Source organism: Doryrhamphus excisus, linkage group LG14, assembly GCF_037039965.1.
Source record: "Doryrhamphus excisus strain RoL-2023G ecotype Guam linkage group LG14, RoL_Dexc_Guam_v1.1, whole genome shotgun sequence".
Lineage (NCBI taxonomy): Eukaryota > Metazoa > Chordata > Actinopteri > Syngnathiformes > Syngnathidae > Doryrhamphus > Doryrhamphus excisus.
The window spans coordinates 14,543,651-14,562,661 of record NC_136370.1 but is presented as its reverse complement, the minus strand read 5'-3'; the positions used below and the strand labels follow the sequence as shown (position 1 = coordinate 14,562,661).

At 41.8% G+C, this 19,011-nt stretch overlaps 1 protein-coding gene across 5 annotated transcripts in view; it reads right to left on the bottom strand.

Moving 5' to 3' along the window:
- Nucleotides 1-262: 262 nt before the first annotated feature.
- The window catches only part of LOC131139928 (uncharacterized), a 29,213-nt gene continuing 10,464 nt past the window's right edge, over nucleotides 263-19,011 (bottom strand). Inside the window, exons 1-7 of one of the 5 annotated variants that reach the window (XM_058089858.2) lie at nucleotides 8,184-8,511; nucleotides 6,912-7,055; nucleotides 6,748-6,791; nucleotides 6,503-6,629; nucleotides 5,203-5,313; nucleotides 1,391-5,017; nucleotides 265-1,039 (exon numbers count right to left, since the gene is read on the bottom strand). In XM_058089858.2, coding sequence (XP_057945841.2) covers nucleotides 984-1,039; nucleotides 1,391-5,017; nucleotides 5,203-5,313; nucleotides 6,503-6,629; nucleotides 6,748-6,791; nucleotides 6,912-7,055; nucleotides 8,184-8,250 — 4,176 coding nt within the window. In that variant the 5' untranslated portion in view covers nucleotides 8,251-8,511 and the 3' untranslated portion in view covers nucleotides 265-983. Of the gene's footprint in view, nucleotides 1,040-1,390; nucleotides 5,018-5,202; nucleotides 5,314-6,502; nucleotides 6,630-6,747; nucleotides 6,792-6,858; nucleotides 7,056-8,183; nucleotides 8,512-15,926; nucleotides 16,158-19,011 lie in introns of those variants that run through there. The other 4 variants (XM_058089859.2, XM_058089856.2, XM_058089855.2 and 1 more) reach the window with 4 other exon arrangements.

Here is a 19,011-nt window from a genome sequence, read left to right as displayed (position 1 = left end):
GTGCATGCGTGGGTTTTCTCCGAGTACTCCGGTTTCCTCCCACATTCCAAAAACATGCTAGGTTAATTGGCCACTCCAAATTGTCCATATGTATGAATGTGAGTGTGAATGGTTGTTTGTCTATATGTGCCCTGTGATTGGCTGGTGACCAGTCCAGGGTGTACCCCGCCTCTTGCCTGAAGACAGCTGGGATAGGCTCCAGCACCCTTGTGAGGATAAGCAGTCGAAAATGAATGAATTGGATTTACACTGTTATGCATCAGTTTTTGTTCATTTTGGTTGTTTTTTTTAAATATAAATGTAAACAGAAGCAGAATTCTTCAAGTCATAGACAATTTAATGTGTCCATAAATCTTTAATTTTATAAATGATTTATTACATTAGTCTTTGAAAGTCTGAAAGGTTCAAAGCAGATATATCCCACTATTTGAGCCATAACAAAAGCTGCAAGAAATGGTGTTCTAAATAAGGAATTTCAGTATCACCTGACTGATTATTTACTGACCCCGGATTATATTATGGGTCATGAACACAGACAACCTTAAGTTAACGGGTGACATTGTGAATTTGTGAGAAGAATAAGAGTAAATGATTTTAAGACTTTCATGCAACTTCCATCAGTGGGAACCCTCTTCTTTTTGAACAAGAAAAATAACTTAGGATTCGTTTTCTTAAACGTGTTTTTGGAAACATCTTTGGTAAAATGACAGACATGCTATTTACAGATGAGCGCCCTTACGTCCCATTGCTGCAATATTGAGCACACACTGATTCAGCAGGACATATGTACATGGTACAATCATTTTCAAACAGTAAAAGGCAGTACTTTTCTCTCGCACCAGTAAAGCTCAGAACACCACGTGGCGAAGAAAACATACTGTGTCGACTAAACTGTTAAATGTCCACATCATTTGCATCAAAGTGACATTTTTTTTTCATGTCACAACTTGGAATGAAACCCATCCTGTCTTCTGGTGGAACGATCATGTCTCTCCTTCAGCAGTACCCGATGCTGTGCCATTTGATTTTTCCACTGAATCTGAAGAAGGAGAATGTAGAGTTATTTTGTGCAAAATTGTCTTATATGTTTTCTTTGTATTGTTATGACAAATGGAAGGAAAAACAGTTAGGGAAGTCATACATTGTTAGGGTCACATTTTTCATTTAAATAAATCTGATACGACCGCCTCTTTTGAGCCTGAATTTGATAAAGGTGATTCCTTAGAGTAGGGGTGTCTAAACCTCGTCCAACAAGCACTGCACCCAAAAAAAGATGGGCCACTTTGATTCATTTTTAAGATGATTAAAAACGCTATTTTGAAAGAAATATTGATACCTTAGCTTGTATTGTGACAAAGCAGCTCCTAAACATAGTATAGTATTCTCTTACCAACGATGCTCTCTTGTTGTGCTACATCACTGCCCTCTGCATCCATGGCCTTTGTTTTGGGTTTCTTTGCAACAGGTGGTGGCATCTTGACTTTCTTCATCAACTCAACCTCATTGACCACTTTAATAGGAATGTCCTTCTGTGCCTTATTCTCCATCACCACCCTCTTGTTGTTCTTTGAGAAGATAAAGCTTGCTGTGCTGGTGGGAGACTGACCGACGTCTTTTGGTGACGTCGGCGAGTGCAAGCTGAGGCGAGGTGCAGAGCTGTCTTTTGACCTGGCAGCTGTCCGCAAACGGATGGCCTCCTGCAGGTTCATGGAGGGAGATGTGATCGATGAAGACTTGAGCACCGTGGTTGAAGGTGCAGGTAGAACAGCAACGGACTGGGACTGAGCTGGTGGACAGGTGATAATGGCGGGTGGAAACGCAGATGTAGGTGAAGATATGATCAGAGATCTTCTAATGGGCTTCTGAGGAGCCTCACAGTTGGTTTGTGGGGCCTTGACCTGGTTGGTGGGTTGCTGAATTGACAAAACGTCCTCAGCTTGAGCTGGCTCCTGAGCTGTGGGAGGTTCAGGGCTGCTATTTACAGGCCGCAGCTTCACCATCTGCAGAAGGGAAGGGGTGACCACAGAGACGGGTTCCTCGTGCACAGGAGATGACGACGAGGGCTCAGGGGTTTTATTCTCTGTGCTTGCAGAACTAGTCTGGTGCAGAGGAAGATCAAGACCCCCAATGGGAAGAGGTGGTGGAACAGGAATGTTATCAGGTGGAGCGAAAGTGTGTTCCTCAGTCTTCTCTGGCGACGGAGAAATATTAACGGTTGATAAGATGACAGCTTCTTTCTGAAGTAAAGGGAGGACCTCATTGACAGAGATCCCATCAGTATTTGGAGTTGCGGCATCAGATGCAGAAATCAGTTCAAAGGAAGGTGGAGGTGGAACACTTTGAGGCGGACCAAGAACCCCGTTAGATGACATCTGTTCACTTTGAGATTCAGACAAGATGCTCTCTTGTTGGAGGATGATCTCCGCTTCCAATGAACTTGAGAGTGATTTTAAGGGTTCAATGGGTGGTGGAGGTGGAATACTTTGTGGTGGATAGAGAATGGAAGCTGGGATTTCCTCTTCAGAAGACCAGGAAGAACTCTCTTGAGAATGTGAAGGAGCAACCACTTTAGAACGCTGAGCAGAGACTGCTTCAGGAACCTCAGGAGAGGGATTCTCTTTTGCCGTGACTGAAGGTGGGGGGATGTTCTTTGCTATTAGAGAATGCAGCACTTGAACCAAGGGAGGCGCAGACTCCTTGACTATCAGAGCTGGAACTTCTTCAGGCACCGGTGAGGGACCCTTTTTAGGTGTTGGAGGAGCAACATCCTTATGTGGAGGAGAAATAACCTCTGTAGGCCTTGATGGGGTTGCAGCTACAATTGGTGGAGGGGGGGCCATGTAAGGTGGTGGAGGGGGTATACTCAAGGGTGGAGGTGCACCTACATGCAATGTTTCAGACACCAGCGGTTCAGGTTCAGTCATTGATGGAGTGGCACCAGAGAAGTGAAGCTCTGGAATAATTGTTGCAGCAGGTATTGATCTTGGTGATGCTAACAGAGGTGTAATTAATTCTCCTTCGTTAATTAAGGGTGGGGGTGGAAGGGGTAAATCTAACTCATCAGGCACGCTGACCACTTGTATTATTGGTGGAGGTGGTGGAGGCCAGGGGGAATCAGAGGACACGACATTGTTTACCTGTTTGCCAGGAGGCTCAGGAGGAAGGTGTGCAGGGGGAGGAGAGGGGGACGGAGATGTGCGTATTAATTGAATATTATGTATAACATCCATTCTCGTCTTTACCTCAGTCTTGCCTTTGTCGTCCCTCATCACCGCCAGCCTTTCTTCACGTTTCTGTACAGCTTTCACCAACATTCCATTCAATGTGTCACTTACTTTTACCTTCTCGTCGTTCCCTTTCACTTGGTCATTTCCTTCTAAATCTACATTTTGAGTCAGTCTTTCATTGCTAATTTTATAAACCTCATTCACATTCAAAAGTGCACTTTCTTCAACCTTCTGTTCTGTTCTATCTTCTAGCGCATGTTCAATTCCATGCTTAGCCTCTACTGTCTGATTGGTTTGTTTTCTCTCTGTCGAAACAGATGGAGATGATCTCTGTGGCCTCCTATCTTTTGGATTCTTTTTTATAATGGCGTATACATTGTCTGGGGCTGGCGGTCCCAGAAGCAATTCAAAGGTGCGTTTGTTGTGAGCCCAGACTTCTGGAGGAGGAGCTGGGGGTGCATGGACTTTAGGATGTGGAGGGATGTCAAAAAGTTCTCTCAAGGTCCTCACAGAGGAGCTGACACTTGCAGAATCCACTTTTTCTTGTTGAAAGATTGTATTCTTAGATGATTTGGGGTTTTCATGAGGATCAGACTGTGTGAGTGGAGATGGAGCTGACGCACCAGGAAATAACTTTTGAAGCTTTGCTAAGATTCCTCTTTTGTGCTTCGGCGAAGAGCTGAAAGGCTGAAGCTGCGGGGATGTACAATCTTGACTGGAGTAGCCGCTGGACGGGGAGATTATTTTGGTCATCTTGTTTTCCTGCAATGGTTCCTGCTTTTCTTCTGAAGAAGAAACCATCTTTCCCGCCTTGGCTGAGTCAGTGGCCTGTGGTGATTTTGACAGGTTAAATAACACAGAGCCTGTGGAGTCATCCAGGGAGCTGGTGTCTCCGTTGTAACCAGGACTGTCGACGGTTCTCACAGGAGAAGCTCCAGGTTCATTTGGTCCCCCAGTTGACACCGAGACACTTTGAGGAGAGGACTCCTTTGAAATGACCACCACCTCTCCTAAATCCCGTGACCGCCGCTTTATTTTGGTGTGCAGAGAATATGACCGGCTTGGGGGAGGCGGAGCCCTTTTGGGTTTCATGATAGAAAGGCTGCGTGCAAAAGGCCCATCCTGCTTACCTCCGTTTTCCTTGTTTCTGAGCTTGCCATTGGCAGCAATTTGGGAATCTTTGTTGATGGATGAGGACTCCTTTCTAGAGGCGTTGCCACTGGAGATGGTTGAAGAGTCAGACACCAAAGTCTCTGAGGAGTCAGAGTTGCTCCAACCGGAGGTGTCTGACAGATTGTAGGGGTTGTGGTGGGAGGCAGAAGTCATTCTGGAGCCTTTGGAAGAAGTAGTTCTACGCGAGGAGCGAGATGGGGAAGGGCTGGACAGAAGTAGGCTGCTCTTACTGACAGTGCGGAGGCTGTTGCGACTCTGGCCACGGCTGATCTCCACAACCTCGATAGATGGTGGCAAAATTGCATTGGGAATGATTTTGGACATATAAGCAGCCTGGGGGGACATCGACATAACAGGAGAGGGCATCTCCTGCTGGAGGCTGTTGGCAGTGGTCATGGAGGGAACAGCCACTGACCGAGGCCTCTGCCCATCCATCAAATCGGGGCCCAGTCGGTGCAGCAAGGCCAGGTCATCCATGTGATTACCACTGGCGGCACGGATCTGCTTCATTTTGTCCTCCCTTGATGATTCCTGATGCTCGCTGCCACAGGGCTCACCGTTGAAAAGCTCTTCTTCTTCAAACTTTGAAGCCACTGTCTTGCCACCTCTGTCCAATCCTGATATAAAAGTAGGAGGAAGCTTAGTTAATATAGGTTCATTTGACTAATACAGTGGAACCTCGACTAATACAGTGGATTGACCCTGGCACAGGTTACGTCTGTTTTTTGCTCCAACAACACCCTTAATCAGACTAACTGTGTTCAATAATTCCTGATATAACTTTGAAACATAAGCTTCATACTTAGTTCTCGCTGAACATGCTGAGGGATGCCTCCCACAGTCTTCCTGTGTCGTCGTCTTGTCTTTCCTTTTTCTGACGGTTTCCCAGAGTTTAACGGCCTGAATGTTGACCCTGGACAAAGAGAGACAGTTAAGAAAGAAGGTCTCTTGATAGGACCTATTAGGGAAATTATTTTGTTTCACTTTCCATTCACAACAACATACTTCAAGTAAAATCAACCTGTATATGCCATGTATTAAAATTATAATAAAGTAATCCTAAATAAATTTGGCTGCATGGTGGAGAAGTAGTTAGCACGCAGGCCACACAGCTAGGAGACCCCACTTCGATTCCACCCTCGGCCATCTCTGTGTGGAGTTTGCATGTTCTCCCCGTGGGTTTTCTCCGGTTTCCTCCCACATTCCAAAAACATGCTAGGTTAATTGACGACTCCAAATTGTCCATAGGTATGAATGTGAGTGTGAATGGTTGTTTGTCTATATGTGCCCTGTGATTGGCTGGCGACCCGTCCAGGTTGTACACCGCTTCTCACCCGAAGACAGCTGGGATAGGCTCCAGTACACCCCGCAATTCTTGTGAGGTAAAAAATGAATGAATGAATCCTAAATTCATTACTAATACGGTGGAACCTTTGTTTTCATAAGCACTGTTTTTTGTAAGATTTGTTTTTTGATTAAAATTATTGCCAAAAATGTCTTTCTGGTTATCACACACCCAAATAGTGCCCATACAACGCATACACACATAATTAATTCTGTCTCTGTGGAAAAGGGATTGTGGTTCTTTTGGAACTGGGACACCATAGAAAGATTCCGACCAGGGAACACTTCGATCATTTTTGCGTGTGTGTGTTAACAACTCTGTATCCATCTCCTTTCTTCCTCCTAACAAGTACTGCGCTGTGTGCTGATGAGGCGTTCAAGAGCAGTGCATATTGCGAGTGTTCTGGGTGTCCACATGGCTCTTCCATTATCTCCCCTAATCCCTCCACTCATTGCTTTGTTTGCAACAAAAATCTTCAGTCAAGGTAAAAGTATATTCATTTATATGTATTTCACATGACTTCAACAAGCAAAACTATAATTATTCTGTGTAAAATATTTTTGTTTATAGTTCAGGTTGCCTGGAATGGATTAATTGGATTTATATTATTTCCTATGGAAAGAATTGTTTCAGTTTTTGCACATTTCTCTTTTGTTTTTTACAAAAACTCAGGTTCCACTGTAGCTTTTTAAATGTAAATACAGTCCTGTGTATTTTTGTTGCAGTACATAAAATGTGTTGCTTATTCTGCACTTACCTTGCCTGGTGAGTCCAGAGCGGGAGGACCTTGAAGATACGGATGACTGCACAGAGGCTGTGTCAGGAATGGTGCTGTCAGTCGTAAACCCTCCACCCTCTCCATCGGTCTGTGCCGTCATTATTGACTAATAGGAGCACAACACGTGTTCATCGTCATAAATCGGTTGGAATCTTAGAATGTTTGAACAGTTGTACAATATTTACACAAGAATTAGTGACATTCCGGTTGCATTTTCCACTTACAATTGTACTTTCATTATCTTGGAACTCCACTCCGGTGTTAGTTTCTGCAACGAGAGTAGCATTTACATTCATTATGTAATTTGTTAGGTTACATTCTCTGGTATAACTCACCCAGAGTTATAAATACTTTGGCATGGGGTAAGCTACAAGACCAAACTTTATACCTTCCTGCTGCATCATTTTCAAGCCTTCCAAAGCCTCAGTGTGAAGGTCCTCGAGGTACTTGGGCCTGCTAGCTTCAATGAACACGTTCTCCTGGAGCAGGGGGGGAGGCGGGGCTTTGTCATCATCATGTAGATTTAGCACAGCTTGAGGGAGAGAAAGCCAGAGAAGGTGATCAGCATTGTCACCGAAACAGCAGATTAGCTGCCCGTACAGACACCAAGTGGCAATAAGGTTGCTACAAGACACATTTAAGCCCAAACAAACAATACCAGCAACCAAATACAACACGAGAAAGAATATTCTTTCAATTAATCTTTGTTTTGCTCATGGGTTCAGGATTAAACTTTGTCTTGCAAAGGATTATCAAATAAAAAATCTCCTTCGTGCAATTTATGATAGGATTTGCACATTCTTCTGGACTACATCTAATCTCATTAGACAGTGAAAAGGGAATGAATACATCTGCACAAGCACAGTAACTAAATTCTTCTGCTTGAGTGACAAGAATCATGGACACCATCCAGGAAAAAAAGATAACCTGCTTTGAGATACAAATGGTATTCAGTCACATGTGGACTTCAAACATGACAAAAACCTGAAGAACAACTTCTTACGACTAATGAACGTCTCACATTATCACACTGTGATTTCCATATTATTCAATGCAACATTTATTTTTTTTTAGTTAATGATAGATCTCAAATAGATTGAAAAGAAAGAACCCAAAATGACACTTGCCATGTGATGCATTGGGGCTCATTAGGCTAACTACCTGCTAAGACACATTTATGTAATGCCGACGGCTGCTCTACATTTAGCCACCTACTCTACTAAATTGTCCACAGACTGTAAAGCCACGCTGGAATTAGCTTTGGTGGCCATGTGCTTAAGTGTCAGCACTATTTTGTAACAGAGCATTACAAAGCCAGGGGTGTCCAAACTTTTTCCACTGGGTGCCACATAATGAAAACTCATAGAATAGGGGGCAATTTTGATAAGGCTAAAAAAATGCATACTAATATGCCTAAGTTGTGTGTTACTATGTGGGCCAAAAAACATCAACCTACGGGCTGAGAATGGTCCCCATGCCACACTTTGGACACTGGTGCAATATATTATTTGTTACTTGGCTCATTCTGAAGCAATCGCAGGGTCAAAATACCCCCAAAACTGGTCCACGGTAAACTGAATCCTGGTTTTAAGGTGTTAAGCCAACCTGCTCTATTGAACTGATCCTATAAAATAATCATGTGTGTCCTGCTTCCTCTTACCTTTCTTCTTGGCTGTGAGAAAGCAGTAGAAGTTAGCGCTGAGGTCATTAGTCAAAAGCACTACCATGACTTGGCTTGTAGCTCGTCAATAATCCAAAAGTGCAGCAGAAATTGGCAGAAATTACAGCATTTCTAAATAAAAAAAATCCACAAATGCAGGTACCGTAATAAAGCAAACATTCACAGTTGAGCATGAGATGATAATCTGTGTTGTTTATGTTAAAGTTGTTTTTGTCAGTTGCATTCAGAATGGAGGAAGGTCTAAACAGCCAATAGACAATCAGAGCTCAGGCACTAATCCTCTGCAGCCTAATTCAGGCCATCCCTCTTTCTGCCTATCTGGTCCCGATTGGTTGGTCGGGATCAAACAACGGCCATACATGTAAACACTGATGATTTGTTGTCAGGGATTTGATGGACAGGAGAAGAAAGTTTTCCACATGGAAACAATACATGGATCTTATTGTATACAACTCTGCAATTCAGCAGTAATGTTTTGATTTAGCCACAAGGGGGGGCGTGTGGCTTGAGCCAATTCATTCCTAAAACAAGATTAAGAACATGTTTGAAAAAAGGCCTGCAGCTCCACAGCACATGGTCACACATGTGAAATGTGTTCCTGTTTTCTTGGCACAATATTATTCGGTAGTAATATGGTGCACAAATGACAACATGGCACTTCTCTATGTCGACTTCTTAAAGAGGTTCTTATGAGGTTGCTTCTGTCCATTTCCAGTAAAAAGTGGTGCACACACTTCCTGGTGTGCTTGCATGATACACAGAACCAATGACATCTGAACAAATGGAAAACATTCCCATGCTTGATTCAAACAAAAATCACATGTTACCAAAAGTAAATTGGCGTCTACATTGGATGTTTGATTGTATAGATATAAAAAGATAGTTGATATGAACACATAGTGCGCGACATGGCAGTGTTTTGTTACCCTGACAGAACACGCTTGACAGGAGACATGGGTGGGGTGTGGCCTCTGGTTAATAAGGATCTCCTATATCATAACTTTCACTGGTGACGTTCAAATATGTGTCCATATTAATCATGATGACCTATTAAAAAAGGCACCATCTGTCCGTGGTGGATTGACAGCATTAACAGACTGGAAGTGATTATGTATAAAACCTAGGCTGATGTTTACATCTTGGATTTGAATAAACTTACTAAATCCAGTGGTCATGATCCTGCGTAACCACTCTATTCAAGTTCCACATTTCCGCCTCCAGAAAGGGAAAAACATTGTGTGACAGAAAATCTGCTTAAGAAAATATGATTACATTTTGAAGAGTTATACTGTAAATAACGCCAGCTGTTGAGCAGTGCATGTGGGAAGCATCTGCTGACAACTATGCATAAAGCCAAAATCATAAAAAGCTATGTCAGCGTCCAAATACTTCTGACTATGTAGTGTATGTGGAAAATACATGAAATGGCCACATCATTAGGTACATAATGAGATTTTACAAGAGCTATACAACAATTCCATTTCTGCAAAGATAATAATGCTTTGATTGACATTGTAATGTCACGTTAAATAATAGTACACATTGTGCTTTGAATTTTGCGACTTCACTATCAAATGTTATCAAAATATATGAATGAATAAATCATTGGGGTTTTGTGGTTGACTATGACCTAGAATATTAGTAAAAGAATATGCATTTTTAAGCACTATGTACAGATTTTTGGCCTAAATTAAAAACTGAAACTATGGCAAAAAAAACTTTCAGGTAGAAATTTATGCATATTTCTACTTGTAAGAGGAATTATTGTTGACTCATAGCTTGGGTTGAGTTGTCATGGTGTCACAGTTCATTGCACATGAGTTGGTCTCTGTGGAAAAGTGGGCCAAATACACATTGCACAATCAACAGTGGGTGTCTTAATTTCAGGATTGCTTTTGGAGGCCCAAAAAAAGGCCAGTATTGTTAGTCCAGTGAACGGCATTATGCCACGTCTATCATGTGAATAACGTCTTCAGGAACTGGTTATGATGGAGGCTGGTTTGAGCTACTGTGAGGGCTATTCCCAAACCAAAGTCCGAAACCTGCACGAGCACCAAAACACGGCAGGCTCTGTTGATGACAGACCACGTTCAGGGGGAGAGTGACAACACCCAACCAGGATCGCTACACCTGCAGGACAGGTTTTGCCGTGTCAGTCGTACAGTACAGGAAACACCCAGCAAGTCCAACACCCGGATCAGCAGCCCCACTGTGCATAGACCCGATATTGACTGTCGTGACTTTGTCTTTCGCAGGTTCCATTTTCTTTTTTTGAGTTTTTTGTTTTGAAAAAAATCAATTTTAGGACTTCAAAATAAAAATATGATCTCAACGTTTCTAATGACTGTCAGTGACCCTTCTTCTCTGTCTTCTTTGTAGTCAAAAGGTTGGACTGTAGGCTTGTGGAGTTGTTACGCACGCTTCCATGAAATATATCATACATTATTCATTCATTCATTCATTTTCTACCGCTTATCCTCACGAGGGTCACAGGCGTGCTGGAGCCTATCCCAGCTGTCTTCGGGCGAGAGGCGGGGTACACCCTGGACTGGTCGCCAGCCAATCACAGGGCACATATAGACAAACAACCATTCACACTCACATTCATACCTATGGACAATTTGGAGTCACCAATTAACCTAGCATGTTTTTGGAGTGTGGGAGGAAACCGAAGTACCCGGAGAAAACCCACGCATGCACGGGGAGAACATGCAAACTCCACACAGATGCCCGAGGGTGGAATTGAACTCGGGTCTCCTAGCTGTGAGTTCTATGGGCTAACCACTTTCCCGCCATTCAGCCGATATTATACATATTATACTAATTTGATTTCTTATTTTATTACAGTAGATGCAACTTAATTTTCATGATGCTGTCTTATTGGCTTGTTCAGATAATATTCTATACTAATGGAAAGGTTGACCTAAAGGGCGTACAATACAAACAATACAAAGATGCACACACAACTGTAGGCACAACAACAACAATGACTTTTACACTTAGCGCTGACAGTTAGAGGTAATATATGTTGCAGTTACACAAGTCATCATTCTGGTGGCATTACACTCAAGCAGAGTATGTGCCCTTTTGAAGTGTCTACTGATTTGACGTGACCACAATCAATGGAAATCCTGCACAGACAGCTACACACCTCAAAGTCCCTGCCCTAACTTGTTCCTCTCTGTTGTTTTACTAGCCGGCAGCCATGCAGAGACATTCTGACTCTGGTGCCGTCTTGTTAATCAGACACAACCATCTCAACACGAAGACAGTGAGAAAGATGTGCTACGCATTCTCAATTGACTGTTTTGAGGTTGTGAAGAAGGGGGTAGTCGTTCTTTTACAGTTGGAACACCATGGAAAGATTCCAGTCAGATAATAATGTAATTATCTTTATTATGCAAGTGGATAGGCTATTATAGCAGCATATTTGTGTCCAGAGGAGCATGGGTTTGTCCAAAGGAGGGAGTCGTATGTGTCCAAAAGTTTATATGTGTGGTCTTATTGAGTCAACTAGCAAAACTGCTACCAGTGCTGAGCTAGCTCTTTCTAAGAATGGCACATTCAGGTGCATCACGTACATCTTCAGGCACAAGGTGCTGCTGCGTTCGTGGATATGTGGAAATCACAGGAAACATCCCAGACATGCACATGCGGTCCCAAACACGTGATATTTACAAAACAAACACTGGTTGCTGTAAAACAATGTTACAAATGTTGTACCTCTAACAGGCATCAGGGATAAACAAACAGACTTTCAGATGCTTCTATAGCTTCTAGCTTCCTTTTTTGGCAGACAACACAACTCCAGCGATACCTGTAAAACGCCACCACTATTATTGAGGGGGGGAAAAATCCAAACCTACATGGCCCTGTGTGAAAAAGTCATTGCAAACTAAACCTAATAACTGGTTGGGCCTCCCTTAGCAGGAACAACTGCAATCAAGCGTTTGCGTTAACTTGCAATGAGCATCTTACAGCGCTGTGGAGGAATTTTGGCCCACTCATCTTTGCAGAATTGTTGTCATTCAGGCACATTGGAGGGTTTTCCAGCATGAATCACCTTTTAAAGATCATGCAACAGCGTCTCAGTAGGATTCAGGTCCTGACTTTGACTAGGCCACACACAAAGTCTTCATTTTGTTTTTCTTCAGCCTAGCTGGTGTGTTTTGGGTCATTGTCCTGCTGCAAAACCCAAGTTGGTTTCAGATTGAGCTCACAAACAGATGGTTGGACATTCTCTTTCAGGATTTATTGGTAGACGGCATAATTCATGGGTCCACTTATCACAGCAAGTCTTCCAGGTTCTGAAGCAGCAAAACAGTCCCAGACCACCACACTACCACCACAATATTTTATTGTTGGTATTACGTTCTTTTTCTGAAATGTGGCATTAGTTTAGGTTTGGATTTTCTCCCTTAATAATAAAAAGTTTAATTTTAAAATGCATGTTGTGCCCATTTCTGTTGCCACTGATTAATATTGAAATTTGTTTGATGATCTGAAACATTAAAGTGTGACAAACATGCAAAAAAAAAAGAAATTAGTAAGGGGGCAAGCACCACCGTATGTACCTATCCCCACTCGCAAACGGTGAAATCAGGTACATTTCAGACATAGTTGCTAATGGCGATTAATTAATATATAAACTGTGAGTCATCTTATTAAACATTTCAATCGTTGTAACTTTCTGCACAGCAGCACAACTTGCTGGAAAAGTGTTTAAAAAGTTAAAGATAAGGCAACAACATTAAAAAAACAGTATTTATACAACTTGTTGGAGAAGCATAACTACAGTATTATGTGCCGCCATTGTTGTTTTGACTGAACACTTAACTCACTTTAAACACTAGTCTTGTTAGTAAAGCTGTAACACTAAAAATACTCTTATAATGTTCTGTAAGCCGACGAACAAAATTACAAAGTTTTTCCATTTTCATTCTTCTGTAAATGGTTACTTAGTCTACCCTTTCAGAGAAGTCTTGTTCCAAGACCTGAGGAAGGTCTACATAGCACTCCTCTCTTGAGCAGTGAATCAGATGCCAATAAAACCTATACAGAAGAATGGGAACTACAGTCTCCAGCTCTGTAAGTGCATGTTTAATTAAAGCCTTACTGACTCGTACTGTACGGTATTACAGGCAATAAAACTGCATTTGAAGTTACACTGCAGCCCCAAACTATGTATACTAGAGTGAGTTGGGACACATGTAAATAAGTCACTGCAATACCACAAGAGTGTGAGCTTATCACTGCAGCCCCCCCTGACCTTGACAGAACACTGTGTGCCATGTGAGGAAACAAACAGCACCTTTGTTTTACCAAAACCATCTGTATGGGCATACTGAACCGGGGTGTGATGGTACATCATGTATACGTAACCGGATTTGTCCGAACGGAACCTTCAGACAGTATAGAAGATAATCGATTTCCCACCTGGTACGCATCATGAAAAGTGAGGGGCAGGAAGTGTTTGTCGCACCAGATGTCGTAAGTACTACATGAACAAAAACAGTGCAGCCTTGCCATTGGTCAGTGAGAGTAATGGATAGCGATAGCACCAACTTACAAATTTCCCCACTGAGGGACGAATAAAGGCATATCTTAAGGAGAAGCCAGGTGGACAAGATACCCACTTCTGTGGTTAAAGTCTCCTATTTGGGAACATTTTTTTTTTTTGCCGGACAAAGACAAGTGGATAAGACAAAAGTGTGTCAGCATTGGTCAGTCGAGAACAGGAACGACAATACAAGCTGGAACTTGTAACTGTAACTGTATTTCAACTGTTAAGTCTTGTGTCTTATTGTTCCAAAGCAGCCTCATTTAACTGCATATTTACTGGCTGGTGACTCACAAAACCCACACTTATCAGTCTTTGTATGTACATGCAACAATGCATCGGCAAACATTTTCCATTCTTGACAATAGTCTCTTTATAGCGTCATCTTGCAAATGAATGATTCATGACAACACCATCAAATTGAGGAAAATTTAAGTGACCTGAAAGTCACATACATATGGACTACATACCATCCAGCGAGTCAAGCTAAAGAACACATCAGCAAGCATCATGACAAAACACAAATGCAGTGTGTTTGAACTTTGACACTCAGAAGACTTCCTCCATGAGGTGAAAACATAGGAATTAGATAATCACTTTTCAAAATGAAGAGCGACAGTGAGTCAAACCTGTTTCTCTGTCTACCGTTGTTATTATGTCATCATCACAATGACAACAACATGACAAAAACATAGCCATCACAACATATAGTCTTATTTCCATCAAGGTGTAGATGATCATTTTCTCTTGACCAATCAATTGACCGCAGCTCATCGAACTCCACTCATTAAGTACGATGCCACTGTGGTTACCCAGTTTTTTAACCACTCTAAACTCTACTAGTTTTGCCTAGCATCATTACCCAAACAACAATGAAATGTACCAATTCTTCTCGTCTTTTAGACATTTTATTGTATATGTGACTTTGGAAGCGATATCAGAAGTGATGATAAAACCACGCCAGATACTCGGCTAAATACAAATGGCCCCAAATAGTTATGTTCATACTTGTCACAATGTTTGACAATTGGAATTTAAAAAAACGACTGCATGCACTCGTTGACAAAAGCAGGTTTAAATAAGTGATTTCAAGCAGCCCCTGCTTGCCTGCGTTGCTGTTACAAGGATAATTATGGAGTTCACGGCATTGGAAGAAAAGTCATTTCTGGTCGCTGTGCACTTCATATTTTGTAAGAGGCTAAAATCAAGTTTGCGGTATAACCTGTTGTGCATGTTTTTTTAAAGGTGAGAACGAATATAATATAGTCATTTGAACAGAAATTTATATTAGATGGCACAATGTGCAGTTAAAACAACACGTTTGTATTATTTCACTGGTATTTTTCAACAAAATAAGATGTGATCATTGACGTTGTACACTATGTGACCTGCCTCCATGCTGCTGCTTCTTTCACTTCCCTCAAAGAAAAACAGAATGTTTCATTTCCTTATTTGCTGGCCTAAACACACTGTGCTATTTTTACACAAATTACAAACCTGACGGTGGAGCTGAAAAACCTGCCCTTACAATAGGAACGACATCATCCCCTTGCAACACGGGCATCTCAGCCAAACACAAAGGCACACAGAGGGCTCCTTAAATCCTCCCTCCTCAAACAAATATCTTCATAAAGGTCAGGCATGTGAGGAATTTCAGAATGAGCGTTTGGAGCAAACAGGTGACCCTTTACTCATATCAGGGAGGACTGCATGACCCGTTCTATCATCTCCATCCAACTTCAATTAGTCCAAAATCTTCTTTAAAGCCATAATGAAGGGAAGGAAGGATGTGAGAGGCCTTGTGTGCTTAATAGGATCAAGTAGAATGACATAGAAGAAGAAACAATCGCACATGTCAACATAGATAACCGCTACTTGTCAGTTTATGTTAAAACATATAACAACAGCTTGTCAAAGAAGCAGAGTTAGTAGTACGGAAAGGTCCAGAAGGTCAGAGGTTATCACTCCAATCCAGCTACTGTGCTGGTCAAATTCCACAAGCCTTGTTTACAAAAAATACATTCCTGCAAAGGATGAAGGGTCAGATAACTTAGAATGACATTCAAAATAACCTCACTGTCATACATTTAGGATTTCATCATTAGTTCCTGTATACTTGTATATGTACAAAGTATTAGTGGTACACAGGTGTTTGTACTTGCCACATAGTAATCCTTTGTGGGTGCCAGTTTCTCAGAGAGGAGGAGTGGTGAGTGTGGAGAGGGTCAGGAAAAACAAAACCTCTTGTTCATCCCTCACTGTAACAGTGCTGGCATGGCTTTTTAATGAACTGGCCTCGTGCCAGGCATTGAGTGACCAAGAGGCCCCTTTCTGGCATCGGTCCTCATCATCATCACAAGTTCAATGCGGAGGGATCTAATTCACTGGGCAAGTGTGCGACACTCTAGTACCCGTGTGTAAATAGAGGGCCGAGACACTGCAGGTTTTCATTCCAACCAGTTTCGCCAGCAGGTGATTTCATTGATGAGCTCCTTCTGTCAAACTGAAGGTGTTGATCATTAAAATCACCTGCTTTGGTGACCGGCTAGAAAGAAAACCTGCAGTGTCTCGGCCCTTTTTACTGAGTTTACTGTCATCTACTCCAGTTGGTGTGCTTGCAGAAGCCACATGATGAGGAGTTTACTGTGCCTTGTTGTCAACAGCAACCATTTATACACAAACCACTCATCGCTATGGCTAGCGCTACAACAGAACCTCAGCAGTCAAATGCTTTTGTAGTTGCACAAAAATAGACACATGAGACCCAGACGCCCCTGTGATAGAATTACTATCATAAGGGTGGGCCCACTGTGTGTTTATGTTCATTAAACAACCACACACACATGGTATGTAGTTAGTTTTGAATTAGTACAGCAGAGTGAAATACAAATACAAGCTCTACAACAAAGCGCATTGCTTGTTTGTTTAAAAATAAAATGTCACCTTGGTAAAAAGTCACATCAGAAGCTAGGTGCATAACTCTAACGAGGTAGTTATCGTGCTTGGAAGGACAATGGCTGTTTTGCTGCATTTGTTCTTTTCCTAGCTGCAGCCCCCTAGCTACCCGCAACCGATGCAAAGCACCATTAGTAAACACAAATGCAAGAATAGTCAAACGGCAATGGGTTTAGTAAGGGAGTGACGTAGCGTAGCCTGTGTCAAGCTCAATATGAGACGTGTTATTTTAATGGCAACCCTCAATGACACAGCAGTTTTTTGTGTTTGGCTTTCAAAGGCGTTTATCAGCACATGGTGATCACATGGTTTTTTTACGGAAAATGGGTTGATTGATCAATCAGAGAAATTTGCACATTGTTTTGTGACTAATAATAGGCCGTATTGAAGCCTGAAACAGTATGATTTATGAATGAATACATTTGAAAAACCATGATATAGTGAAGCTGCAAACTCAAACCACAATGTGGCAGGGACAACTATACATTTTGGAGTTGTTCCCGGTGAAATGTCAGCTTTCTTACAGTGTAAACTGCCCTTAAACCTCTCCCTTGATGTATGCCTGCAGGCTTATGTGCATGTGTGTGTATGTAAATCCTAATGTATAGAACAAATAAAAAGCCAGAAGGTACAGTCCATACAATGCCCCCTCAGGAGATGAATATGACAAGCTTTCACTTGTTGTGTTCTATAGGTTTAGTTTTTTAAGTCCAGTAAATATTGCCATGTGTGAAAAATGTACAGCAGAGAGAATCATGGCTTGGAGGTAGCAGATATTGTGCTTGCAGAACTATGTTATCTTCTACAAAGTTTGCCTTCTCTTACAAAACTCAAACATTTTGCAATGAGGTCTCGCCGCTCACCAGACACTTCATTAGGTACACTGGTTAAATGTAATGACAGCTAATGCAACAGCTGAATCAAAAATGCTGTCTTTGCAAAGTTAATATTAAATGCATGGTTGCCGAAGACCTATAGTATGCAAATTATTAGCTGGGTTGGATATAATAATGTTACATTTTAAATAAATCGTCAGATAAGTATCAATTTAACAATGTGTGTGTCTGCACTTGCAGAAAAGAGGCACTGATACTTAGCTCAGCCTGTAACGCTGTATGAGAAAACAAATAACATTACTTTTGCAAAATTGAAGCAAGACAATTTTTGGCCCAGGTTGAGATATCACGTGGACCGTAGCATACACCCCGGCTAGCCAGTTTCTCACAAAACATCAAAAAATTTTGTATTGTTTTCTACTATAACTGTAAAACTATAAAAGACCCATAAATGTAGTTAGATTGTTGTATTCTCGTGTTAAACGATGCCAAAGTTTCAGATAATGAGGTTTGCGCATTTGGAAGTGAGCCTTGAAAGAAATTGGAATGGCTCAAAATGCTCTGTTTCAGAAGGCGTGGTAAAACTGCCCCTTTGTGATGTCACAGAGGGGCGGACTTCCTTATATGGGCATGGCTGTAAGCCAGGTAAGCTCTCTGCCCTCCCCCAAGCTCTGCTACTCTGTTTACAAAACAAGCTCAGTAAGTGTTAAAGTTAATGTATGTGAAATATATTATGTCATTATTGTCATTATATTTTCATTTGACACGGGGCAAAGCTGAGTCAAAGCTTTAGTGTGTAGCTGCTCTATAGGAGTCCACAACTCAATACAAAGTGTCAGAAAATAAGCATATTAGGTCCACTTTAAATGGGAGACAAAAACTGAGTTAATGGGAAACGCTGACCTGTGTTATGTTTTAAAAAAGCTATATGGGAGCATATCCCGGTGGGATACAATAATGTTACATAATAATGATAACATGTTATATAATAGTATAATGAAAGCAATATTGCAGCCAGTGAGTGCATAAAAATGAGCAAGCTATGTTGTCAAGGTTTTCATCACAGTTCATTCATACAACTGGAAGTCTCCTACCCCACTCAAGTTGTAGTTTCACACTCGGGCAAGTGGCAGCAAGCAAAACAGGAGGACCCTCCTCTGTCTGGAAGTTAATTAGCCAAGACTACAAAAGTGCTACCAGAACAACACACATATAAAACAGCCTTAAACAAACAATACTTCTGTGTTTTCGCACAAGCAGCCTCATTTGGACAAAGTGGTGCTTGTTCGTCTGATGTTTGAGCTCTGATCGTAACTGCGGCAAAGAGGTTTGATGAATGAGCATGTTCAGTTTAGCAAAGACCAAAGTCTGCCATTTTGCAGCACACAAAACTAAATAACATAGTGTTCACTCAACTTGTTGCACAGACTGCACAGTGAAAACTGGTTTGGGGTTT